Genomic DNA, 26,492 nt, shown 5'->3' with positions numbered 1-26,492 from the left:
GGAGGAGTAAGAGCCAAGTTGGAGGGGGCGGGGGGACAGATGGGGGTCAATATTTGCCTCAGTAGAGAGGGAGCCGGCAGGGGTACTTTCAATCAGGGGTTGGGAGTAGATGAGGATTGGCACATTTTTGTGGGGCTTTGACCTCCGGGGTTGGGAACCAGAGTGTTTCACGTACAATGTTTTACTTTGAAGTGCAGTTATTACTATTATGTAGACAAATGTAGTAGCTGTTTTAACACAGCAAGATCACACACACAGCAATGTAATGCGGACAAGATAACCTGTTTTTGCTGGTTGAGTGAGTACTGGGAGAAGTCCCTGCTTCTCCAATTAGTGCCATGGGATCTTGTACATCCATCTGAACCACTGGAGCAAGTAGATGGAGATCTCATTTTATTGCCTCATTCAAAGGTTTTTATCTCCAACAATGCCGCACTCCTGTGCTTCACTGGAACTTTGATTATGTGGTCAAGTTCTGGAGTCCGGTTTAAACCCACAACCCAGACTCTGAGGCAGTGTGCGACCATCCAAGTCATGCTGGCGCAATGGGCTAGATAAATTTTTTTTTTTTCTTGGGTTTAACTTTAAAATGTCATGTCCAAAAGTTAGGTATTTTACTGAGTTCTAAACTTGTACATGTCTTTACAAACTATTTTAACATTTCAGATTTTGACGAGGCTGTTCCAGAAACCAAGCGATTAGATACAAGTTCACACAAAGCAAGAGCGCAACTTGCTTTGAAAGTTAAAAGACAGCCTCCATCTAGATTCAAACTAAAGGAATCTTTTGGAGCTGGTGATGATTGGGAAAGTATACAGGTAAACACAATATAATTTGTGACAATAATTTGATATCTTTTTAACAGATCATTTCCAATAATTTGAATTAAGCAAAGTCGCTAAAACAAATTGTGAATTTAGTGCTAAAAATGAATTATCAGCTAATTTAGTACCATAGAAGTTTGCCACACAGTAGGAGGCCGTTTGGCCTTATGGACCCAAGTTTCCACATGATTTGCTCCTGATTTTTAGGAGCAACTGGTGTAGAACGGAGTATCTTAGAAATCGGAATTCTCGTCATTTAGTTTGCTCCAGTTCTAGTCAGTTAGAACAGTTTCACTTTGGAACAGAATTTTTTTTTCAAAAGGGGGCGTGTCCGGCCACTTACGCCTGATTTCAAAGTTTCGTGAGTGAAAACTTACTCCAAACTAACTTCGAATGGAGTAAGTGAAGATTTTTGTAGGCTCGAAAAAACCTTGTCTACACTTTAGAAAATCAGGCGTAGGTTACAAATCAGGCGTAGGGAATGGTGGGGGGGGTGTTTAAAGGGAAGTTTACAAACATTAAACACTTCAGTTTTACAAATAAAGAGCCATCATCAATAATAAATGATAAATACATCAATAAATCAACCAATAAATCAATCAAAAAAATTAATAAATAAATTTTTTTTTTAAATCAATAAATAAAACATTTTCTACTTACCGACTGCAGCACCGGGAGTCCTCCAACAGCGTGCTGGGATGCCCCCCTCAGTGTGTCTCTGTCAGTGTCTCTATCTCTCTGTCTGTCTGTGTGTCTCTCATTCTCTATCTGTCAGTGTCTGTGTTTCTGACAGCGAAGAGTGGGGGAGAAGGGGGAGGGATGGGGAGAAGGGAGAGGGATGGGGGAGAAGGGGGAGAAGGAGATTGTGGGGGGGGGGGGAAGGAGATTGGGAAGGGTGGGGGGGAAGGAGAAGGAGAAGGGGGAGGGAGACTGAACGGGCCGGGCCCGAGACTTCGGGCAGGGCCCATCCTCAGCACCAGATTTACAGGTAGGTGGCGTTGGGTCGGGTCGGGGGGGTGGTGGGAGGGAGGTCGGTTCGGTTCGGGTCGGGGAGAGGGAGGTCAGGTCGGGGGGAGGGAAGTCAGGTCGGATCCAGTCCGGAGGCGGGGGGGGGGAGAGCGGGTATCGGGGGCGGGTGTCCGGTCCAGGGAGTGGGTGTCGGGTCGGGTCCGGGGCGGGGGGTGTGGAGAGCGGGTGTCGGGTCCGGTCCGGTCCGGAGGCGGGGGGGCGGGAAGCGGGAGCTGGCCGTGGGAGGAGCCTTATTCACGCAGCCCCAGTGAGGCCATTCGGCCAGGGCTAGAGGCTGCGTGCTTTGGGCCCCTCCCACACAGTTTTGGGCGCCTGGAGCTACTGCACTTGCGTGCCCACTGTAGCGCGCATGTGCAGAGGTCCCGGCACTGTTTTCAGCGCAGAGACCTGGCTCCGCCCCCTACAGCTCCTGCTGCGCTGCGCCGAGGGCCAGAGGACCTGCAGGAAGGTGGAGAATATGGAGGGTTTTTTTAGGCGCACTTTGTGGCGCGAAAAACGGGCGTCCAGGTTGGGACTGCACCGTTCTAGGCACAGCTCGAAACTTGGGCCCATTGTGTCTAAGTTATTTGCTATGGCGGTCCAGAACAATTCTCAGAGCCCTGTTCTTTCCCCATAGCCTTGTATCTTCCTCTCCTTCAAACATTTATCCAGTTTTCCTTTACAAAATGCAATGGTTTCAGCCTCTACAACACCCTGTGGCAAAGTGTTCCATATTCCAATAACCCTCTGTAAAGACATTTTTCCTAACTTCTCTCTTCATTTTTAGTGTTAATTCTAAATTACATAACAACATAAGAATTAGGAGCAGGAGTTGGCGATACGGCCCTTCAAGCCTGCTCTGCCATTCAATAAGGTTATGGATCATCTTCGACCTCAACTCTACCTTCCTGCCCGATCACCATATCCCTTGGTTCCCTTAGAGTCCAAATTGATGAGCCCCTCATCACTGCTCTCCAAACAGAGAAAATAGTCCTTCCCTATTCACTTGATCAAAATTCTTCATAATTTTAGAAACCTCCATTAAATCTCATCAGCATTCACTATTCTAGTGGAAGTAGTCATAGTGTCTCAAGTCTCTCCTCCTAACAATGGTTTCCCATCCATACTATCATCCTGATGAATCTACACTTTCATTGGCTTTAATGTTCATTCCATAATGGGGCACCCAAAACTGGACACTTAACTGTGACCTAACGATCTTTTGTAAATTCATCATTGCCTCTTTACTCTTGTACTCTATGCCCCATTATTAAACCCAGAATTTCAATGGATTTATCTATTAAACTCGTTTCATGGATATATGTTTGAACAACAGGGTGCCCATGGTTTATCCACACCCTCCAGTGTCTTTCCATTAAGTGTATACTCTCATTCCTTGTTGAATTTCCTGCCAAAATGCATTCCCTCGCTTATATCCGCATTAAATTGCATCTGGCAGCTGACTGCCCATTTTGCCAACCTGTCTGTCTTCCAAAGTCTTTCACTGTGTCACTTCTCCATCCCCCATAGACATATTCATTTCATTCTTTAACAATGTCACTGTTTAGCAATTTCAATCACACCGTCCCCCAGCATTTATTATTTGGCAAACCTCGTATTTTTGTGTCATCAGTTTTTCCTCCATATCCAAGTTCAAATCATCTACAGAGAAAATGAAAATGGAATAAACACAGAAAATGCTGGAAATACTCAGCAGGTCAGGCAGCATCTGTGGAGAGAGAGAGAGAGTTAAGGTTCCAGGTCGATGACCTTTCGTCCAGCATTTTCTGTTTTTATTTCAGATTTCCAGCATTCACAATATTTTGTTTTTGTTTTGGAGAACTAAAATGGATCCAGTACTGACCCTTGGGGTATACGAAGGAAGACACAAATAACCTTCCGGAAATACTAGGGGACCGAGGGTCTAGTGAGAAGGATATCCTTATAAAGCGGGAAATTGTGTTAGGGAAATTGATGGAATTGAAGGCTGATAAATCCCCAGGGCCTGATAGTCTGCATCCCAGAGTACTTAAGGAAGTGGCCATAGAAATAGTGGATGCATTGGTGATCATTTTCCAACAGTCTGTCGACTGTGGATCAGTTCCTATGGACTGGAGGGTAACGAATGTAACACCACTGTTTAAAAAAAGTAGGGAGCGAGAAAACAGGTAATTATAGACCGGTTAGCCTGACATCAGTAGTGGGGGAAAATGTTGGAATCAATTATTAAAGATGAAATAGCAACGCATTTGGAAAGCAGTGACAGGATCGGTCCAAGTCAGCATGAATTTATGAAAGGAAAATCATTCTTGACAAATCTTCTGGAATTTTTTGAGGATGTAACTAGTAGAGTAGAAAAGGGAGCACCAGTGCATGTGGTGTATTTGGACTTTCAAAAGGCTTTTGACAAGGTCCCACACAAGAGATTGTTGTGCAAAATCAAAGCACATGGTATTGGGGGTAATGTACTGATGTGGATAGAGAATGAGTTGGCAGACGGGAAGCAGAGAGTCGTGATAAACGGGTCCTTTTCAGAATGGCAAGCAGTGACTAGTGGAGTACCGTGGGGCTCAGTGCTGGGACCCCAGCTCTTTACAATATACATTAATGATTTAGATGAAGGAATTGAGTGTAATATCTCCAAGTTTGCAGATGACACTAAGCTGGGTGGCAGTGTGAGCTGTGAGGAGGACGCTAAAAAGCTGCAGGGTGACTTGGACAGGTTAGGTGAGTGGGCAAATGCATGGCAGATGCAGTATAATGTGAGGTTATCCACTTTGGGGGCATAAACACAAAGACAGAATATTATCTGAATGGCGCCAGATTAGGAAAGGGGGAGGTGCAACGAGACCTGGGTGTCATGGTTCATCAGTCACTGAAAGTTGGCATGCAGGTACAGCAGGCGGTGAAGAAGGCAAATGGTATGTTGGCCTTCATAGCTAGGGGATTTGAGTATAGGAGCAGGGAGGTCTTACTGCAGTTGTACAGGGCCTTGGTGAGGCCCCACCTGGAATATTGTGTTCAGTTTTGGTCTCCAAATCTGAGGAAGGACGTTCTTGGTATTGAGGGAGTGCAGTGAAGGTTCACCAGACTGATTCCCGGGATGGCAGGACTGACATATGAGGAGAAACTGGATCAACTGGGCCTTTATACACTGGAGTTTAGAAGGATGAGAGGGTTTCTCATAGAAACTTACAAGATTCTGACGGGACTGGACAGGTTAGATGCGGGAAGAATGTTCCCGATGATGGGGAAGTCCAGCACCAGGGGACACAGTCTAAGGATAAGGGGTAAGCCATATAGGACCGAGATGAGGAGAAACTTCTTCACTCAGAGAGTTGTTAACCTGTGGAATTCCCTACCGCAGATCGTTGTTGATGCCAGTTCATTGGAAATATTCAAGAGGGAGTTAGATATGGCCCTTACGGCTAGGGGGATCAAGGGGTATGGAGAGAAAGCAGGAAAGAGGTACTGAAGGAATGATCAGCCATGATATTGAATGGTGGTGCAGGCTCGAAGGGCCAAATGACCTACTCCTGCACCTATTTTCTATGTTTCTATACCACTTCCAGCCCTTCTGCATTCTGAGCAATATCCATTTACTCTAACTGTGTTTCCTGTCTATCAACCAACTCTTGCATTTCTATTTTCCACTGGCTGAAGTTCATGTGATGGGATTTTTTCCTCAAAACTAATAAATCAAAAGAACCAAAAATAAAACACCAGCACTGACCAGTTGTTCTGGTGGTGTGCTGTGCATTTGGAAATTAATGTCTTTGCTAATTAAGATCAGTGTTTTCCTAAGTATCATCTTGGACCAAAAACATGAAGGCGCTAGAGTCATATCCTGTGCTTTTCTTCTGAAAACTATTAGGAACAATCTTATTATCTATATTGTTTCCATATTTGAAAAATTATTCAACTTCTATAAATAAATATTATTAAAAGTTAAAATTCCCAATGGGCCTGTATTTCTGAAAACTTGTGCCATTACTTCATACACCACTATTATGATGCAGATATTTGAAGAAATTATGTTGAGTGACTTGTGTCATGCCATAATTTGCTGGGACTTTTGTGCTGCTATACAGTAATCCTTACCGAAAAAGTTGAACAACTACTTATCATAGCTCTGCCCCCTTACCCCCATTAAAATCAATGGTAGGATCAAATTTGCTGAATTAACACCACTGTGACCGCCACAGCTACTTAGACCTTTACAAAATGGTGCCAGAGGGTTCAGAATCAGTTACGTATTCAATCACATATTTTGACACTGTTTGCATGAATTTCCCACTAAATAAAATTCTCTGGGTCTAAAATGTTGAAGGGGCGTTATACTCAAATACAGCTATTTTGGAACAACTTGATTACATGTCGAATTATTCTACTGATTTATTTTAAAACTTAAAAATTTAAAGCCTAGTAATGGGAAATGGAAGGTCTTCCTGGTGTTTAGTATGAGTTAGAGGAATCTCTTTTCACACTATTCTTATTATCCAGAAAGGAATTATAAACAATTTTACCAAATACATCGGATCTTTGATAGAAGTGCGGTTTGTAAATAATTGAACCCCAGCATTCGGCCAATAAAATGTCTGGCACAGTAACTCCGAGTCAGGTCGATGCGGCAACCCTGTTTTGGGTGAAATGGGAGTGAAATAAACTGGTATATGAAATTGTGGGTTGCGTGTGTGAGTAAGTAACTGCCTCAGTGTTTCTCCATCAAACCAACATTTCTTTATTGTCATAACTTTGTCTAAAATAAAGCAACCAGCCAATTATTGACAAAATATGTGAAATTTACCAGGATTTGCAACAATAAAAGGCAGACTGGTGTCCTTTTGTGCTGTCCTGATTACGTATAAGCAATGAGAACTAATTACAAAATAAGAAAATTAACTCGATTTATACCAATCAATTATTAAAATATAAAAATGGAGAACCTGTACAAATTATTCAGTGCTTTCACTTTTATGGAAACATTAAATAACCTGTTTCATTCTGTGTCAAGCCCGGGTACCTTGGATATGTACCAGACATTGCTGCGCAGTTCCAGATCCACCGCTATGTTCGCGGCTGCGCATTCTAATTATTTTTCCAGCAAATTTTATTGTGAATTCATCACTAGAGAATCGGGGAGCCCAAGAGTCTAATTTATCGTGCTTGTTGTCATTTTAGTTTACATATGCAACAACAATCCAGAATTTGATTTGCAGGCTAATTGTAGCCCAGTTTTCTCAGTATTGTATGTAAAAGATTCTAAAGCCATCTTTATCCATCATCATCATAGGCAGTCCCTCGGAATCGAGGAAGACTTGCTTCCACTCCTGGAGTGAGTTCTTTGGTGGCTGAACAGTCCAATACAAGAGCCACAGACTCTGTCACAGGTGGGACAGAGTCGTTGAGGGGAGGGGTGGGTGGGACTGGTTTGCTGCACGCTCTTTCCGCTGCCTGCGCTTGATTTCTGCATGCTCTCAGCGTTGAGACTCGAGGTGCTCAGCGCCCTCTCGGATGCACTTCCTCCATTTAGGGCATTCTTGGGCCAAGGACTCCCAGGTGTCAGTGGAGATGTTGCACTTTATCAGGGAGGCTTTGAGGATGTCCTTGTAGCGTTTCCGCTGCTCACCTTTGGCTCGTTTGCCATGAAGGAGCTCCCGGTAGAGCACTTGCTTTGGGAGTCTCGTGTCTGGCATGCGGACTATGTGGCCTGCCCAGCGGAACTGATCGAATGTGGTCAGTGCTTCAATGCTGGGGATGTTAGCCTGAATGAGGACGCTGATGTTGGTACGCCTGTCCTCCCAGGGTATTTGTAGGATCTTGCGGAGACATCATTGGTGATATTTCTCCAGCAACTTGAGGTGTCTATTGTACATGGTCCATGTCTCTGAGCCATACAGGAGGGCAGGTATTACTACAGCTCTGTAGACCATGAGCTTGGTGGCAGTTTTGAGGACGTGGTCTTCAAACACTCTTTTCCTCAGGCGGCCGAAGACTACACTGGTGCGCTGGAGGCGGTGTTGGATCTCGTCGTCGATGCCTGCTCTTGTTGATAGGAAGTGATCCACGGTGTCCAGGGCCGCACCGTGGATCTTGATGACTGGGGGGCAGTGCTATACGGTGAGGACAGGCTGGTGGAGGACATTTGTCTTACGGATGTTTAGCATAAGGCCCATGCTTTCGTATGTCTCAGTAAATACGTCGACTATGTCCCGGAGTGCAGCCTCTCTATGTGCCCAGACGCAGACATCGTCCATGCACTGTAGCTTAACGACAGAGGTTGGGGTTGTTCTTGGATCTGGCCCGGAGACGGCACAGGTTGAACAGGTTCCCACTGGTTCTGTAGTTTAGTTCCACTCCAGCGGGGAACTTGTTGACTCTGAGGTGGAGCATGGCGGCGAGAAAGATTGAGAAGAGGGTTGGGGCAATGACGCAACCCAGTTTGACCCGATTCGGCCGTGGATTGGGACTGTGATGGATCCCTTAGTAAGGATCACGGCCTGCATGTCGTCATGGAGCAGGCGGAGGATGGTGACGAACTTTTGGGGGCATCCGAAACGGAGGAGGACACTCCATAGACCCTCGCGGTTGACAGTGTCGAAGGCCATGTGCAAGGGCTGGCGCTCTTCCCTGCATTTTTCCTGTAGCTGTCGCGCTGCAAAAATCATGTCCATTGTGCCCCATAGGGGACGAAATCCGCACTATGATTCTGGGAGGAGCTCCTCGGCCACGGGAAGAAGACGGTTGAGGAGGACTCTGGCGACGACTTTCCCAGTAGGCGATAGCAGGGAGATTCCTCTGTAGTTGCCGCAGTCAGACTTGTCCCCTTTTTTAAAGATGGTCACGATTACTGCATCTCAGATCCCCGGCATGCTCACCTCCCTCCAGATGAGAGAGATGAGGTCGTGTATTCGCGGCAGCAGTGCCTCTCCGCCATACTTCAATGCCTCAGCAGGGATTCCGTCCGCACCCGTAGCCTTTTTGTTTTTGAGCTGTCTTATGGATTTTTCTACCTCGTGCAGTGTTGGGGTCTCAATGAGGTGGTGGCGGGTAGCATGCTGCGGGATGGAGTTGAGAACACTCGAGTCAAAGGCAGAGTCTCGATTGAGGAGATCTTCAAAGTGTTCCTTCCAGCGGGCCCTGACTGCCTCGGTGTCCTTGATGAGTGTTTCCCCGTTCTTGGCCAACAGTGGAGTGGGCCTTGGGTGTTTGGCCCATAGGTGGCCTTGACTGCGATGAAGAATCCTCGCACATCATGGTTGTCGGCCAGCTGCTGAATCTCCTCTGCTTTCTTCATCCACCACCTGTTCTTTAGGTCCCGGGTTTTTTGTCGGACCTCAGCCTTGAACCGTCTGTAATGCTGTTTTGCTGCTCCTGCATTGGGTTGTTGTTTAAGGCTCAGAAATGCCCTGCGCTTGCGATCTTATTAACTCTTGGATCTCCTGATCATTCTCATCAAACCAGTCCTGGTGTTTCCTGGTTGAGTAACCGAGTGTCTTTTTGCAGGAACTGGCTATGGAGGCCTGGAGGGCAGACCAAGTACTGTGGGCATTCTGCATCTCGGGGTTGTCGAGGCACGCCAGGTTAGCTGTGAGGCGCTGGCTGTATAGGGCTCTCTTAGCTGGGTCCTTAAGTGCTCCAGCATTGACTTTTTTGCGGCACTGCTTCTGCTGCCCCCTCCGCTTTGGGACTATGTTGATGTCGATGATGGATCGGATTAGGCAGTGGTCCGTCCAGCAGTCGTCAGCTCCTGTCATGGCGTGGGCGATGCGCACATCCTTGCGATCCCTGGCTCGGACAATTACGTAATCAAGCAGGTGCCAGTGCTTGGAGCGAGGGTGTTGCCACAATGCCTTGTATTTGTCCCTCTGGCGGAACAAGGTGTTGATGATGACAAGTTTGTGCTCTAGACATTTTGTCAGGAGTAGGGTACCGCTGGAGTTGGCTTTCCCTACACCTTCTCTGCCAATCACGCTCCCCCAGAGGTCTGTGTCCTTGCCAACCCTGGCGTTGTAGTCACCGAGGAGGATCAGTTTGTCGCCTGCGGGGATGCAGGACATGGATTTTTCGAGGTTGGTGTAAAAACCCTCTGGCCTCATCGGTTGCATCGAGTGTCGGGACATACGCACTGATGACTGTGGCGCACTGGTTCTGGGATAGGGTAAGTCGAAGAGTCATGAGGCGTTCGTTAGCCCCGCAGGGGGAGTCTTTGAGGCAGTCAACCAGCTTGTTTTTGATGGCGAAGCCGACTCCATGGAGGCCCGATAGCCAGGTCGAGGACGCCACCTCCGGAGGTCGCCGGGGGACGTCGGAGTTCGGCGATGGGCGAGGTGGTGGGAAGCCTATGGTAGGCCCAGATGGCCTGAACTCGCGGGACTCGTTGGAGGTCGCCGGGGGATGCCGGATGTCGCCGGGGAACGTTGAGGGGTGATGTGGGAAGCCTGCGGTGGGCCCGAATGGCCCGAACTCGTAGGTCTCGCCGGAGGTCATCAGGGGTTGCCAGAGATCGTCGGAGGTCGTCGATGGGCGATGTGATAGGAAGCCTGAGGTAGGCCCGAGTGGCCTGAACTTGTGGGACTCGCAGGGTTGGGATTAGGGTAAGGGTTTGGGTTTACGTGCTTCGACCCCCCTATTAGGGTCTATTTGGTTAGGGGAGTTTTAGACAGTGGGAGGAAGAGGGGCGGGGAGATTGTGGGGGGGAATGTTGTCCATCTTTATAACATTCTGTGGGCAATGTTTGTACAAGACTCCTTCATGATGAGGATACTTTTGGTTGCATCTTACACATAGAAACATAGAAAATAGATGCAGAAGTAGGCCATTCGGCCCTTCGAGCCTGCACTGCCATTCGATAAGATCATGGCTAATCATTCCTTCAGTACCCCTTTCCTGCTTTCTCTCCATACCCCTTGATCCCTTTAGCCGTAAAGTCCATATCTAACTCCCTCTTGAATATATCCAATGAACTGGCATCAACAACTCTGCGGCAGGGAATTCCACAGGTTAACAACTCTCTGAGTGAAGAAGTTTCTCCTCATCTCAGTCCTAAACGGCCTGCCCCTTATCCTAAGACTGTGTCCCCTGGTTCTGGACTTCCCCAACATCGGGAACATTCTTCCCGCATCTAACCTGTCTAGTCCAGTCAGAATCTTATATGTTTCTATGAGATCCCCTCTCATCCTTCTAAACTCCAGTGAATAAAGGCCCAGTTGATCCAGTCTCTTCTCGTATGTCATTCCAGCCATCCCTGGAATCAGTCTGGTGAACCTTCGCTGCACTCCCTCAATAGCCAGAACGTCCTTAGATTATAGATTTGACCAATACGGTAAAACTGAATTGATCTACATTACCTTGCTATTGCATATTTCTTGATGCATGCAATAAAACTGTTCTTCAAATTGCAAACCTCTGGCTATTTCCTATCCTACTTAATTAAGAAACCACTTTTTTTGGTAGTAAGACTATAACTGATAAATGGCAAACTACTGAAATTAAAATATCAGACATGTGTATATTACTTCCTGTAATTCATTTATCTGTGTAATTTCAGTGTATATTTTTTTAATTGGGCACCTTTCCTTTTGTCATTGCATAGAGGATACTACAAAACATGTTGCACATGATGTCTATTCATAACTGAAATAGATTGCAGCATAAGGCCCTCCTTTATGTCTTCAGCTATCTATAGGTTCTTCTTGGTGAGAAACCTGAGGAGAACTAATGAATCAGATTCTGGGTCACAGACCTAGCATTTGTATTAAAAGTTTTTTCTTGTTTTGTCCAAGGCAAGTTGTATTTTCAGCTTGTTGCGCTTAAATTTCATTCCTTATTTGTAAAAATCCTTGGGACCTGAAGCAGATTTCTGATATTGTTGGCTACTACCAGTGTTTTGTCTCCTTTCTCACTCTGCAACTTTTGCCTCATGAAATTTATCAGTACTTTATAGTGAATGATGTGAGTACAGTATTTCTACAAAATAACACCAGAAGGATAAGCAGACATGAGCTTGTGCATGAAGCAGCAGCAACATTAGGTACAGGAATTAATCAGCCTCGTATAGCATCTTCCTTGTATGGCTATTTATTATATTTGATAAAACAGAAGCAGCAGCAAGAAAATTCTATTGTGGACCAGATTATGCTGAAAAAATAACCATCTTTAAACGACGCATGCCGTTATCAATGCACAAATTGGCCAGCAACTTGTAGCGAAGAAAGAGATATACCATGTGCTTCGCGAAAATGGCACCTCACACTTAACTTTCCCGTAATTTTCATAAGGTTGCTGCATTTACACATTAATTGCCCATTAAACTCGCCACGAAAAGTTAAGTCCAGCAATTAATAGCGTAAGTACCCTTTTAACCACATAATAATTGTTGATGACTACCAATCGACTTCTCTTGCCCAAAAAGTAAACAATTATAAGTGTGGTGTCTCATTCCTTCAGGTTGTGAATTGTTTTAGGAGATTTTAAAAATATCAAGTTTTTTTAAAAAATTATTTATTTTCCCCTCTCTTCTCTCTCAATTTCTTTCCCTCTCTTAATTTCTCTTTCTGTACCTGATCTGTCATTAAATTCACTCACTTTAATTTAATCTCCTTCTCGGTCCTTACTCTGTTTACTTCAATCTTTAAATCTCATTGGTTAAGGAGATGCGCCATTTGTCCCGTTATTCACCAAGGTCCCAGATGCTAGGAGGCTGCAGAGGGACTTGGACAGGTTAGGTGAATGGACAAATGCATGGCAGATGCAGTATAATGTGGATAAGTGTGAGGTTATCCACTTTGGTGGCAAAAACAGGAAGGCAGATTATTATCTGAATGGTGACAGATTAGTAAAAGGGGAGGTGCAACAAGACCTGGGTGTCATGGTACATCAGTCATTTAAGGTAGGCATGCAGGTACAGCAGGCAGTAAAGAAAGCAAATGGCATGCTGGCCTTTATAGCGAGAGGATTTGCGTATAGGAGCAGGGAGGTCTTACTGTATTTGTACAGGGCTTTGTTGATGCCACACCTTGAATATTGTGTACAGTTTTGGTCTCCTAATCTGAGGAAGGACATTCTTGCTATTGAGGGAGTACAGCAAAGGTTCACCAGATTGATTCCCGGTATGGCAGGACTGACCTATGAAGAAAGACTGGATCGACTTGGCTTATATTCACTGGAATTTAGAAGATAGAGAGGGTATCTCATAGAAACATATAAAATTCTGACGGGATTGGACAGGTTAGATGCAGGAAGAATGTTTCCGATGTCGGGGAAGTCCAGAACCAGGGGTCACAGTCTAAGAATAAGGGGTAAGCCATTTAGGACTGAGATAAGGAGAAACTTCTTCACTCAGAGAGTTGTGAACCTGTGGAATTCTCTATCACAGAAAGTTGAGGCCAGTTCGTTAGATATATTCAAAAGGGAGTTAGATGTGGCCCTTATGGCTAAAGGGATCAAGGGATCTGGAGAGAAAGCAGGAATGGGGTACTGAAGTTGCATGATCAGCCATGATCATATTGAATGGCGGTGCAGGCTCAAAGGGCCGAACGGCCTACTCCTGCACATATTTTCTATGTTTCTATGCCCTGGTGCTCTTGCTGCGCCATTTTGAGCTTGTTCATCCTTTTTATGGGCAAAAAGGTTTAAAAACCTAAACGTGCACGAACAATTCTAACGGGCATGAGCAAAATTTGAGCCATTGGGTTCATCCATTTGTTTCTTGTAAACCCTTCTCCAGCCACGTTTTAAAGGTAATGAGTATCCTCAAGTAAATCTCCATCTTTTGAAGCTTTTGCTGTAACGTGAATACAGGTAACTCAGTACACAAACTATTAATATAACTGTGTTCTATGCCATTGTCAAGGCATTGATGCACAGCCCACCCAAGACTTTTGTAATGACACCATTTGCTCCTTGGAAACCCTAGTAAGTGATTCTATGCTTCTCTATCAAAATAGTATGAGGTCCTCTTTTATATCTTCAGCTGTCCATAGGTGGGTCTTGAGGAGAACTAACGAATCAGATTCTGGGTCATAGTCCTAGCATTTGTAATACTAGCGTATATATAAAATTGTTCTAGAACCTTAAAACAAGCTTTCCAAGACACAGGAATTTGAGTATAACATGTTGATAAGTCAGAGTTGGATTTAGGCAAATAAATTAGTACTTGGAATTCATTTCTCCCAACAATGCCCCACAAAAGTGTATATTTTCTAAGATATGTTTGGAATTTTGGTATTTCTCAGCTGAGGAGAGATCATCATCATAGGCAATCCCTCGGAATCGAGGAAGACTTGCTTCCACTCTGAAAATGAGTTCTTAGGTGACTGAACAGTCCAATACGACAATCACAGACTCGGTTACAGGTGGGACAGACAGTCGTTGAAATAAAGGGTGGGTGGGACTGATTTGCCGCAAGCTCCTTCTGCTGCCTACGCTTGGTCTCTGCATGCTCTCGGTGACCCAGTGCCCTCCCGGATGCACTTCCTCCACTGAGGGCGATCTTTGGCCAGGGACTCCCAGGTGTCGGTGGGGATGTTGCATTTAATCAAGGAGGCTTTGCGGGTGACCTCTGCCCACCTTTGGCTCGTTTGCAGTGAAGAAGTTCCGAGTAGAGCACTTGCTTTGGGCATCTTGTGTCAGGCATGCGAATAATGTGGCCCGCCCAGCAGAGCTGGTCGAGTGTGGTCAGTGCTTTGATGCTGGCCTGGTCGAAGACGCTAACGTTGGAGCGTCTGTCTTCGCAGGGGTTTGCAGGATCTTGCGGAGACATCGTTGGTATTTCTCCAGCAATTTGAGGTCTCTACTGTACATGGTCCACGTCTCTGAACCATACAGGAGGGCGGGTATCACCACAGCCCTGTAGACCATGAACTTGGTGGCAGATTTACATAAGAACGTAAGAAATAGGAGCAGAAGTAGGCCATACGGCCCCTCGAGCCTGCTCCGCCATTTAATATGATCATGGCTGATCCGATCATGGACTCGGGTCCCCTTCCCTGCCCGCTTCCCATAACCCCTTGTGCACTTATCGGTTAAGAAACTGTCTATCTCTGTCTTAAATTTATTCAATGTCCTGGCTTCCACAGCTCTCTGAGGCGGCAAATTCCACAGATTTACAACCCTCTGAGAGAAGAAATTTCTCCTCATCTCAGTTTTAAATGGGCGGCTCCTTATTCTAAGATTATGCTCCCTAGTTTTAGTCTCCCCCATCAATGGAAACATTCTCTGCATCCACCTTGTCAAGCCCCGTCATAATCTTATACGTTTTGCTAAGATCACCTCTCAATCTTCTGAATTCCAATGAGTAGAGGCCCAACCAACTCAACCTTTCCTCAAAAGTCAACCCCCTCCTCTCCGGAATCAACCTCGTGAACCTTTTCTGAACTGCCTCCAAAGCAAGTATATCCTTTTGTAAATATGGAAACCAAACCTGCACGCAGTATTCTAGGTGTGGCCTCACCAATACCTTGTATAGCTGTAGTAAGACTTCTCTGCTTTTATACTCCATCCCCTTTGCAATAAAGGCCAAGATTCCATTGGTCTTCCTGATCACTTGCTGTACCTGCATACTAACCTTTTGTGTTTCATGCACAAGTACCCCCAGGTCCTGCTCTACTGCAGCACTTTGCAATCTTTCTCCATTTAAATAATAACTTGCTCTTTGATTTTTTTCTGCCAAAATGCATGACTTCACACTTTCCAACATTATACTCCATCAGCCAAATTTTTGCCTGTCTATGTCCTTTTGCAGATTTTTTGTGTCCTCCTCACTAATTGCTATTCTTCCCATCTTTGTATCATCAGCAAACTTGGCTGCATTACACTCGGTCCCTTCTTCCAAGTTGTTAATATAGATTGTAAATAGTTGGGGTCCCAGCACTGATCCCTGTGGCACCCCACTAGTTATTGATTGCCAACTCGAGAATGAACCATTTATCCCGACTCTGTTTTCTGTTAGTTAGCCAATCCTCTATCCATGCTAATATATTGCCCCCAACCCCATGAACTTTTATCTTGTGTAGGAACCTTTTATGTGGCACCTTGTCAAATGCCTTCTGGAAGTCCAAATACACCACATCCATTGGTTCCCCTCTGAGGGCCTGATCTTCAAAAACACTTTTCCCTCAGGCAACCGAAGGCTGCATTGGCGCACTGGAGGTGGTGTTGAATGTCTGCCCTTGTTGATAAGAAGCTCCCGAGGTATGGGAAGTGGTCCACGTTGTCCAGAGCCACGCCGTGGATCTTGATGACTGGGGGGTAGTGCTGTGTGGCGGGGACAGGCTGGTGCAGGACCTTTGTCTTACGGATGTTTAGTGTAAGGCCCATACTTTCGTACGCCTCGGTGAAGATGTTGACTATGACTTGGAGAGAGGAGAGCACAGAGGTTGTGGCATCAGCGCATTGGACATTATAGTGAACCCAGTGCCAAGCAGATAATGTGTTAGAGCTTCAGTGTTGTAGGATGGCATCAGATTACTGGGCATCTTATTATGACCCCAATTTAGAGCAGCTATTGCTTGGGACCTGTTGCAATAGCATCCATTTTTCAAATTAAAGTTTTCAGAGTTAAGAGTTGGAAAAAGGAAATTAGTATTTTATATTAGTCTGCTTTGTGCCTCAATAGAAGTTTACTTCTCTCGATCTTTGGAGAAAAGCATCTGTTTTTCTTTAAGTAACTTAATCTCCCTTTTTACAATCATTACATGGAGAAATTGAATTTGAGTAACCATTGCTAAATCTTGTTTGAGATACTTTTTTTATTGTCAAAAAAAGAAGCTGGTGAAGGTTGAGGTGCAAGAAGAAAAGCTTTTTGAAGTGACACCCCTCTGGTTTTCTTATTTGGATGAGCCAGCCTATAGTATGTGGAGTAGCATTCTTTGAAGTATGACTATTTTACCTAACATTCATGTTTTTTTTTGGTAAAATCCTCTTTGTAAATGTTAACTAACTAGTTAATATAGATCGGCAGATTTTTGAAGTGACACCCCTCTGGTTTTCTTATTTGGATGAGCCAGCCTATAGTATGTGGAGTAGCATTCTTTGAAGTATGACTATTTTACCTAACATTCATGTTTTTTTTTGGTAAAGTCCTCTTTGTAAATGTTAACTAACTAGTTAATATAGATCGGCAGATTTTTGATAAGGAATGTAGGGGCCAAATAGGAGCAACTAGTTTTTTTTTTGGAGTATCCTAATAATCGCAATTCTCCACATTTAGTTTGCTCCAGCTTCAGTCAGTTGGTTCAGTTTCTTTTTAGTTCAGTTTTTTTTTTCAAAAGGGGGCGTTACCAGCCACTTACGCCTGTTTTGGTCATTTAAGCAAGCAAACTAACTTAGGCCAGAGTAAGTGTCCACTTTTGTACGCTCAGAAAAACCTTGCGGACACTTTAGAAATCAGGCGCAGGTAGCCAGAGATGAGGGGGAAGGGAAGTTAAAGGATTTTCCAAAGCATTAAACACTTCACTTTTAAAAATAAAAAAACATCATCAATAATAAATGATAAATCAATCAATCAATATATAAAAAATTTAAAGTTTCTACCTCACCTACTGCAGCATACTTAGTCATCGTGTAAAATGCTGATACTATTTGAGATACATAGACATCAAAGGGTAAGTTCTGGCAGGGCTGCTAATCCAAGAACAAAGGGTCCTGCCTCCTGCAAAGAGTGCTAGGTAAATATGTCATATGCATGCTCAAAGTAATTAAGTTTATGTACTGGAGTATATTATATAGACTGCCAACATTATTTCCTTAGCACTGCGAACAAAGTGGCCTAAATTTCCCTGTGTACATGCTCCATACTGCCATGTTGCCATGGGAACTGTTCAGGGAGTGCCGGAAGGCAGCGGCCAGCCTGTGCTGCAGGCCATTCAGCCCGGAATAGGGGAGGCGAACATCGCGTCGTCCCTTCGGCCAGGGATAGGGTCGCCCAGAGACAGGACAGGCTGGGAGGGCCAGGAGCTACTGCGCATGCGCGCAGCTGCCGGCACTCTTTTCGGTGCAGGGCTGTAGCTCCGCCTTCTGCTGCGCTGCACCGAGTCCAAAGCAGGCCTGATCATTGTGGAAAATACCGAGGTAAATATTAGACGCGCTTTTCGTTCTAGAAAGTTGCCGGACCTCTCGGAGGTGCGCCGTTCTACGGGCCGGTCGAAACTTGGGCCCATGGGGATAGTGCAGAAAAGCGGAGTTGAGGTAGAAGGTCAACCATGATCTTATTGAATGGTGGAGCAGACTCGAGGGACCAAATTGCCTACTCCTGCTCTAATTCTTAAGTTCTTATGTTCAATTTTCAGAATAATGAAGAGGAAGAGGAGAATGAAGATGTTCAGCAAGCAGAAGCTTCATATGTTCTGAGTAGCTTAGATTCTTTGCAAGCTATTGAAAATGCACCTGTCCCTGTACCCGAGACACCTACTAAAGATGAAGCATTAGATGAAAAGTCTGATTTAGAGAGCACAACCAGCTTACATGATCAAAGCTCATCTGCGTCACCTTGCTCCTCTCCAATTCACAAGATAGTCGAGAGTAGTACAGGCTCAAAACAGTCTCTTTCCAGAGTAACAGCACCTTCAACTTCTCCCACATCATTTCTTACAAAGATGAAGAAACGAGAATCAAAAGGCAAAGGAAAAGAGACCAACGGTAAGCCAACATAATGTTCTGTGATCACTATATAGCTGAAACGTTCATGTCCAGTAATTCTGAGATAGTTGTACACTGATTAAAATAAATTACTATTCAGTTGCACTTCCTAAATTATGGATAATGTACATTATGCATATTTTATCCTTGTGGTCAAATTGGATGATGCAACAAGGTATTATAAGGGTGTGCCTGTCACTTTTAAAAATAAGTTCATTCTGCACTATCTGATTTCTCCATTGTTCATCCTTTATTTTGCATAGGATCTATTTAAAGTTTTGCTTCATTATGGTTCCAATTAAAATGCCTTTTTTATTTGAGCAAATTTTTGTTATGGACAGTAATGCACTTTCAACCGATGAATGACCCAAGAATTTTCAATACTTTCAATTTGAGCTTTGGTGAGGAAGAGGGAGAGGAAAAAAAACTGTTTTTTGTAAATCTTACACTTCAAAGATGTATATAATACTGAAGAGGTTATCTATGCTGGGATGATTGTAACTCTTAAATCTTCACTTTATCTACAATCTTTGTTTAGTCTTAAACAAAACTCCATTGGTGTGTATTTAGCATCATTTCTGCCTACTGGTCCCGTGGTGGATGTAATATTGAACATACCCTCCTATTGAAGTTTAGAAAGGTTGTGAGGAATATTGTATGATTTATTTTTTGATACCAGCATTGGATTTTAGTTTCATTCTTTGCAAACTAATATAAATTTCTTTTAAGCATGTTTTGTTATGTGACCTCCTGGCTTTTTATTTTCAGAACCCTAGCCATGTGAATGATAAGGGAGTCGAGTGTTAGGGGAGCGGGCAGAGAAGTGGAGTTGAGGCCAAGATCAGATCAGCCATGATCTTATTGAATGGCAGAGCAGGCTCGAGGGGCCAAATGGCCTACTCCGGCTCCTATTTCTTATGTTATTATACCATTTGCTAGTGGCAAACAGACTACCTTGCATGAAGCCAGATGGGTTAACACTTGCACTTTTAACAAATATTGGCTTTGCATCCAAAATAGAACATGTAGAAAGGTTAATGTGCACCGTGTCAGTTGTGGCTCAGTAGGTAGCACTCTTGTCTCTGAATCAAAATGTTGGAGTTCAATTCCTGTTCCAGAATCTATGCTAACATGCCTATGAGGGGGTGCTGCACTGTCGGAGGTGCTGTCTTTCAGATGAGATGTTATATCGAGGCCCTATCTTGCTCCCCTCAGGTGGTCAGATAATCCTATGGCACTATTTTGAAGAAGAGCAGGGTGTTCTCCCTGGTGTTTTGACCAATATTTATCCCTCAACCAACATCACTAAAACAGAGTATCTGGTCGTTATCACTTTGTTGTATGTGAGACCTTGCTGTGCACAAATTGACTGCCATGTTTTCTGCATTACAACAGTGACTACACTTCAAATAGTACATCATTGGTTGTAAAGTGCTTTGGGTCGTCCTGAGGTTGTGACCGATGTTATGTAAATGAAAATCTTTCTTTCTCATACTAGAAGGCTTCAGTTTCAATTAATCTGAGTAAAGTAGATGAGCTCAACCAAGATGGCACCAGAGACACTTCAGTTGGCCTCAGTACTTCTGGGCTAGTGAGAGGAAAATAAGAACCATCTTTCTAATTGCTATCCAGTGACGCTTGTTGGAAAGTTCACATATGATGATAGAAACAGTTGGCTGTGATGCGCTGCATGATTCGGTAGCTTGTCAGCATTCATTGTCTAGGTTCACCCACAAAAAAATGCCTATTCAGGTTGGATATTCATCATCATCATCATAGGCAGTCCCTCGGAATCGAGGAAGACTTGCTTTCACTCCCAAAGTGAGTTCTCTGGTGGCTGAACAGTCCAATACGAGAGCCACAGACTCTTGTCACAGGTGGGACAGATATTCGTCGAGGGAAGGGGTGGGTGGGGCTAGTTTGCCACACGCTCCTTCCACTATCTGCGCCTGACCACCTCACGCTCTTTGTGTTGAGACTCAAAGAACTCAATGTCCTCCCGGATGCATTTTCTCCACCTCAGGCGGTCTTCGGCCAGGGTCTCCCAGGTGTCAATGGTGATGTCGCACTTTACCAGGAAGGATTTGAGGGTGTCCTTGTAACGCTTCCACTGCCCACTTTTGGCGGAGGAGCTCAGCATAAAGCATTTGCTTAGGGAGTCTTGTATTTGGCATGTGAACTATGTGGCCTGCCCAGCGAAGCTGATAGAGTGTGGTCAGTACTTCAATGCTGGGGCTGTTAGCCCGGGCGAGGACACTGATGTTGGTGCGCCTGTCCGCCCAGGGGATTTGCAGAATCTTGCAGAGACATCATTGGTGATATATCTCCAGCGACTTGAGGTGCCCTCTACACATCGTCCATGCCTCAGATCCATACAGAAGGGTGGGTATTACTACAGCCCTGCAGACCATGAGCTTGGTGGTAGATTTGAGGGTCAGGTCTTCAAACACTCTTTTCCTCAGATGGCCGAAGGTTTCACTGGCGCACTGGAGGCGATGTTGAATCTCCGCATCAATGTCTGCCTTTGTTGATAAGAGGCTCCCGAGATATGGGAAATGGTCCATGTTATTGAGGGCCGCGCCGTGAATCTTGATGATTGGAGAGCAGTGCTGTGCGGCGGGGGCTGGCTGGTGGAGGACCTTTGTCTTATGGATGTTAAGCTTAAGGCCCGTGCTTTCATATGCCTCAGTGAATACATTGACTATATCCTGGAGTTCAGCCTCAGAAGGTGATTGGTGCCCGTGGAATTATTATCCAGCATGCAATCATGAACTTCAGGAGAAGGGGAAAAAATCTCAATCCCAATTCTCTCTTCCTCCTAAAGAGTTGGCACAAGATGAAAATCATATTAATTCAATCAGATTAATTGAAACTGAAGCCGCCTTGCATTTTTATAGCATCTGTCACAACCTGTGGTTGCCCTAAAACCTATTCCGCTTGCAGTGTTTGATTTAGTGATTGTTGTATTAACTGCACTTATAACTTTTAGCATGTAAGTCAGAATATAGTTTGAAGCATTTCTTTCAAATTGTACTTCTGTTTTTTGATTACCTGTTTTTTGATTACCATACACCGCTGTGCCTTGTGCACTTTCTTGATTGATATTTTTATTTTTCAAAGTTATCAGTATAATAATCAGGGGGAAAAATTCAGCCAAGTTATTTTATATTGACAGAAGACAAGAAAAGTGAAGAAGAATCATTCTGTGGAAATGAAAATACATCAGGAAAACCCAAAAGAAGATTTGCTGACTTTGGGTATGATCTCCATTGATTACAGGAAATATTTTTCGGATTGTCATTGGAATTATTTAGTATTGGATACAATTAATATTACCTTCCGGTCCCAGGTGACAGTTCAAGTGCAGTCAGAAAGTATTGAACCTTGGCCTGCTTGACTCTGAGCTTAAGTTTCCCACTCCACATCCATTCTGTGACTAAACTCAATTTATTTCATCTAAGTAGCATTGCCTGTTTCCCTTCCCTTCTGCCCCAAAACTTTAGTCCATGCCTTTATTACTTCAAAGCTTGACTTCTCCAACCCCCTTCTAGCTGGCCTCTTCATGTTAACCCTCCATAGACTTCAACTTATCCAGAATTTCAAAATTCTTCTCTTTGTCAAGTTTAGGGAAGTAAAGATTGGCCATAGTTCTCATTCCTGATCCCTTTCCAGAACACCTGTTGAAAATGTATGTGTGTGACTGATTCGGGATTGACTGCTAAATAATTGAATAGTCTACCAGCATTCATTGTTGGCTCTCTGAGTATTGTTTGATCTCTGTAGTCTGATTTATTTTTAAAGTCTAGCTTTCAACACTAACTGAATACATTGAAGTAAGCAAATTCAATTGAAATAAAATATATAAACTGTATCACAATAGAAAATACTGCAGATGCTAAAATCTGAAATAAAACAGAAAATGCTGGAAATCTCAGCGGATCGGGCAGCATCTGTGGAGAGAAGCAGAGTTAACGTTTCAGGTCGATGACCCTTCATCAGAACTGGCGAATGTTCTAAATGAACAAATTCTTAAGGAACACTGAAAGGGGGAGGGGAGAAAAGAAAAAAGGGAAGGTCTGTGATAGGGTGGAAGACGGGAGAGATTAGAGAGACAAAGGGGATGATGGGCTGACTTGAGAAGTTAGAAAAAAATTTGTTTAGATAGGGTGTGAATGACAGGATACTTGTCAACTGCCATGGGAAGCGAAGAGAGAAAAAAATATATCGGAGCAAAATGTGGGCAGAGGTTAAGGTCTGAAATCGTTGAACTCAATGTTGAGTCCAGAAGGCTGTAAAGTGCCTAAACAAAAGATGAGTGGCTGTTCCTCGAGCCTGCATTGAGCTTCATTGGAACAGTGCAGGAGTGCGAGGACAGAGATATTAGAATGGAGTGGAGAATTAAAGTGACAGGTGACCGGAAGCTCGGGGTCACACTTACGGACTGAACGGGGGTGTTCCGCAAAGCGATCACCCAATCTGCGTTTGGTCCCCCCAATGTAGAGCAGACCACATCGTGAGCAGCAAATACAGTATACTAAGTTGACAGAAGAAAGTTCCCGCGCTCCTTATATACCCGCAGTGTGAGCCGCCATCTCTCACCCGCTGCCTCAGACACAGCCACCCCGAAACACCTGTGAACTTTTTGACGTGGAAGCAAGTCATCCTCGATTTGAGGAACTGCCTATGATGATATTAAATTGAAAGAAGTACAAGTAAATCGCTGTTTCACCTGGAAGGAGTATTTTGGCCCCTGGACAGTGGGAAGGGAGGAGGTAATAGGGCAGGTGTTGCATCTCCTGCGCTTGCACGGGAAGGTGCTGGAGGTGACTGCGGAATGGACCAGGGTGTCGGGGAGGGAGTGGTCCCTTCAGAATGCTGAGAGGGGGGGGAGGATAAGATGTGATTGGAGGTGGCGGAAATGGCAGAGGATGATCCGTTGAACGTGGAGGCTGGTGGGGTGAAAGGTGAGGACAAGGGGAACCCTCGTGGTTCTGAGAAGGAGGAGAAGGGTGAGAGCAGAGGTGCGGGAAATAGAGCGGGCACGGTCGAGGACCATGTTAACCACTGTGAAGGGGAATCCTTGGTTGAGGGAAAAGGGAAGACCTATCAGAGGTGGCGTCGTCAAAACTGATGAGACAGAGAATGGAATGGAGTCCTTACAGGATGCGGGGTGGGAGGAAATGTAGTCCAGATAGCTGTGGGAGTCAGTGAGCTTACAGTGAATGTTTGTCGATTTCCACATTAGTGGAAATCGGATGCAAAGTGAATGACATTTTCTAGTTCAAGGCAAGAGCAGGAAATGGTACCGATAGTCATCAGTGTATTGGAAAAAGAGGTGAGGGAGAGGACCCGAGTAGGACTAGAATAAAGAATGTTCCACATTTCCCATAAAAAGGCAGGCATAACTAGGACCCATGAGGGTTCCCATAGCAACAGCTTTAATTTGGAGGAAGTGAGTGGAGTTAAAGGAGAAGTTGTTCAGGGTGAGAACAAGTACAGCCAGGCGGAAGAGGGTGGTGGTGGATGGGGACTTGTTGGGCCTCTGCTCGAGGAAGAAGTGGAGTGCCCTCAGGCCATCCTGGTGGGGGATGGAAGTGTAGAGGGATTGGACGTCCATAGTGAAAAGGAGACGGTTGGGGCCAGGAAATTGGAAACTGTTAAAGTGGCGGAGGGCGTCGGAGGAGTCGCGTATGTAGGTGGGAAGAGAGTGGACAAGGGGAGAAAAAATAGAGTCGAGATAGGAAGAAATCAGTTCCATGGGGCAAGAACAGGCTGAAACGATGGGTCTACTGGGGCAGTCCTGTTTGTGGATCTTGGGAAGGAGGTAGAAGCAGGCTGTGTGCAGTTGGCGAACTATGAGGTTGGTGGCTGTGGATGGAAGATCTCCAGAGGAGATGAGGTCAGTGATGGTCTGGGAAACGATGGCTTGATGTTCGGTAGTGGGGGTCATGGTCCAGCAGGAGTGGGTGTAAGAGAGTTGGCGATCAGCCTCTGCAAGGTAAAGGTCGGTCCGCCAAACAGCAACAGTGCCACCCTTGTCAGCAGGTTATATTATATAAACTATATACTGAGCTTGGTATTAGGCCTTGGTCCTTAACCTAGGTTTTTTCAGTTTTAAAACTGATTAAAAGCTGCTGAGCTGTCGGAGGTATTGGATTTTAGGAATAAAATGACAGTGGTGAGTCACCAGGGCAACTTTCACAGAATAGTATTGATGGAGGCTTGAGGGCAAGTACACATTCACTCACAGTGGGTGAGAATGATGTTGTCACTTGGGTTTTATTAGGATTGTGGGGAACACTGTCTGTGTGCTGGCTCCCCATGACTTGCACTACTAAATCTGACTCTGATCCAAACTAAAGAAGTAGCAATGTAAAAGCACCTTTCGGTAGAACAGGATTTCAGTCGTAGAGGGAACTAAAGAAAGCGAGCAAATATTTAGAAAAAAAATGTTAAATTCAGAACACTTTTATTGTTAACAGGCAATATTCATTGATTAGCGATTCATGTGAATATGTACATTGATTTCTATTGGTATAACTGTTTTTTCATCCTTTTCCCCACCCATTTTTTAAAAAGTGGATTAAGAAAATCTGGCGGAAGAGGCAAGAAATTATATAAAGAAGATCGTAGAACTTCACTTGATAGCAGGTATTCTGCTATAATTACACAATAGTTAATTTTTTTTAATCTGAATGTGTGAAGCAGTTAGTGTTCAAATATTTATAAGAATTGTATAATCTGATGGTTGACTAAATCATTATTAACAGTAGAGTTTGCATGCATCTTGCATTTACAAAGTTGTTCATAGTTTTGCTAGGATTGGGACATTGCACGTAGTTCTTTTATCCTGTTATTCCATTCATATTAACATATAAAGGATGATTTCTGTGCAATATTTTTGTTTTGTGTGACAGGGGATCAAAAGAAATGCTTGAGCGCTCAGGTGGTAACCTTTCTGCTGCAGATTCAATCACATCCATACCAACTTGCATGCCTTTTTCTTGGTTTGGGGATAGTCGTAAGGAAGCTGCCTCTTCCAACAGCAGCCTTCACTCACCTTCAAGTTTACATGACATCTCTTGTGAACAGGACAAAGAGAAGCCTCGAAATAAAGTAAGTTGGAAATAATTGCTGCTTGACCCTTTCGTACATAAAAACATAAATAGGAACAGGAGTAGACCATTCGGCCCCTCGAGCCTATTCCGCCATTCAATAAGATCATGGCTGATCTGATCATGGATTCAGCTCCACTTCCCTGCCCGCTCCCCATAACCCCTTATCCCCTTATCGTTTAAGAAACTGTCTATTTCTGTCTTAAATTTATTCAATGTCCCAGCTTCCACAGCTCCCTGAGGCAGCGAATTCCACAGATTTACAACCCTCAGAGAAGAAATTTCTCCTCATCTCAGTTTTAAATGGGCGGTCCCCTTATTCTAAGATCATGCCCTCTAGTTCTAGTCTCCCCCATCAGTGGAAACATCCTCTCTGCATGCACCTTGTCACGTCCCCTAATAATCTTACACACTTCGATAAGATCACCTCTCATTCTTCTGAATTCCAATGAGTAGAGGCCCAACCTACTCAATCTTTCATAGAAACATAGAAAAATAGGTGCAGGAGTAGGCCATTCGGCCCTTCTAGCCTGCACCGCCATTCAATGAGTTCATGGCTGAACATGCAACTTCAGTACCCCCTTCCTGCTTTCCCGCCATACCCCTTGATCCCCCTAGTAGTAAGGACTTCATCATAAGTCAACCCCCTCATCTGCGGAATCAACCTCGTAAACCTTCTCTGAAGTGCCTCCAAAGCAAGTGTATCCTTTCGTAAATATGGAAACCAAAACTACACGCAGTATTTCAGGTGTGGCCTCACTAATACCTTGTATAGCTGTAGCAAGACTTCCCTGCTTTTATACTCCATCCCCATTGCAATAAAGGCCAAGATTCCATTGGCCTTCCTGATCACTTGTTGTACCTGCATACTATCCTTTTGTGTTTCATGCACAAGTACCCCCAGGTC

At 44.5% G+C, this 26,492-nt stretch overlaps 1 protein-coding gene across 7 annotated transcripts in view; it reads left to right on the top strand.

Moving 5' to 3' along the window:
• Positions 1-26,492, top strand: part of LOC139259843 (neurabin-1-like) — a 180,966-nt gene that overhangs the window by 125,743 nt on the left and 28,731 nt on the right. For 6 of the 7 annotated variants that reach the window (XM_070875722.1, XM_070875721.1, XM_070875726.1 and 3 more), the window contains 5 exons: positions 667-818; positions 18,122-18,470; positions 21,646-21,727; positions 25,050-25,121; positions 25,388-25,586. In XM_070875722.1, coding sequence (XP_070731823.1) covers positions 667-818; positions 18,122-18,470; positions 21,646-21,727; positions 25,050-25,121; positions 25,388-25,586 — 854 coding nt within the window. The remainder of the gene's footprint in view (positions 1-666; positions 819-18,121; positions 18,471-21,645; positions 21,728-25,049; positions 25,122-25,387; positions 25,587-26,492) is intronic. The other variant, XM_070875725.1, reaches the window with a different exon arrangement.

Source organism: Pristiophorus japonicus, chromosome 3 (assembly GCF_044704955.1).
Source record: "Pristiophorus japonicus isolate sPriJap1 chromosome 3, sPriJap1.hap1, whole genome shotgun sequence".
NCBI lineage: Eukaryota > Metazoa > Chordata > Chondrichthyes > Pristiophoridae > Pristiophorus > Pristiophorus japonicus.
Note: the sequence above shows the minus strand (reverse complement) of the source record. Positions and strands in the feature narration are given on the sequence as shown.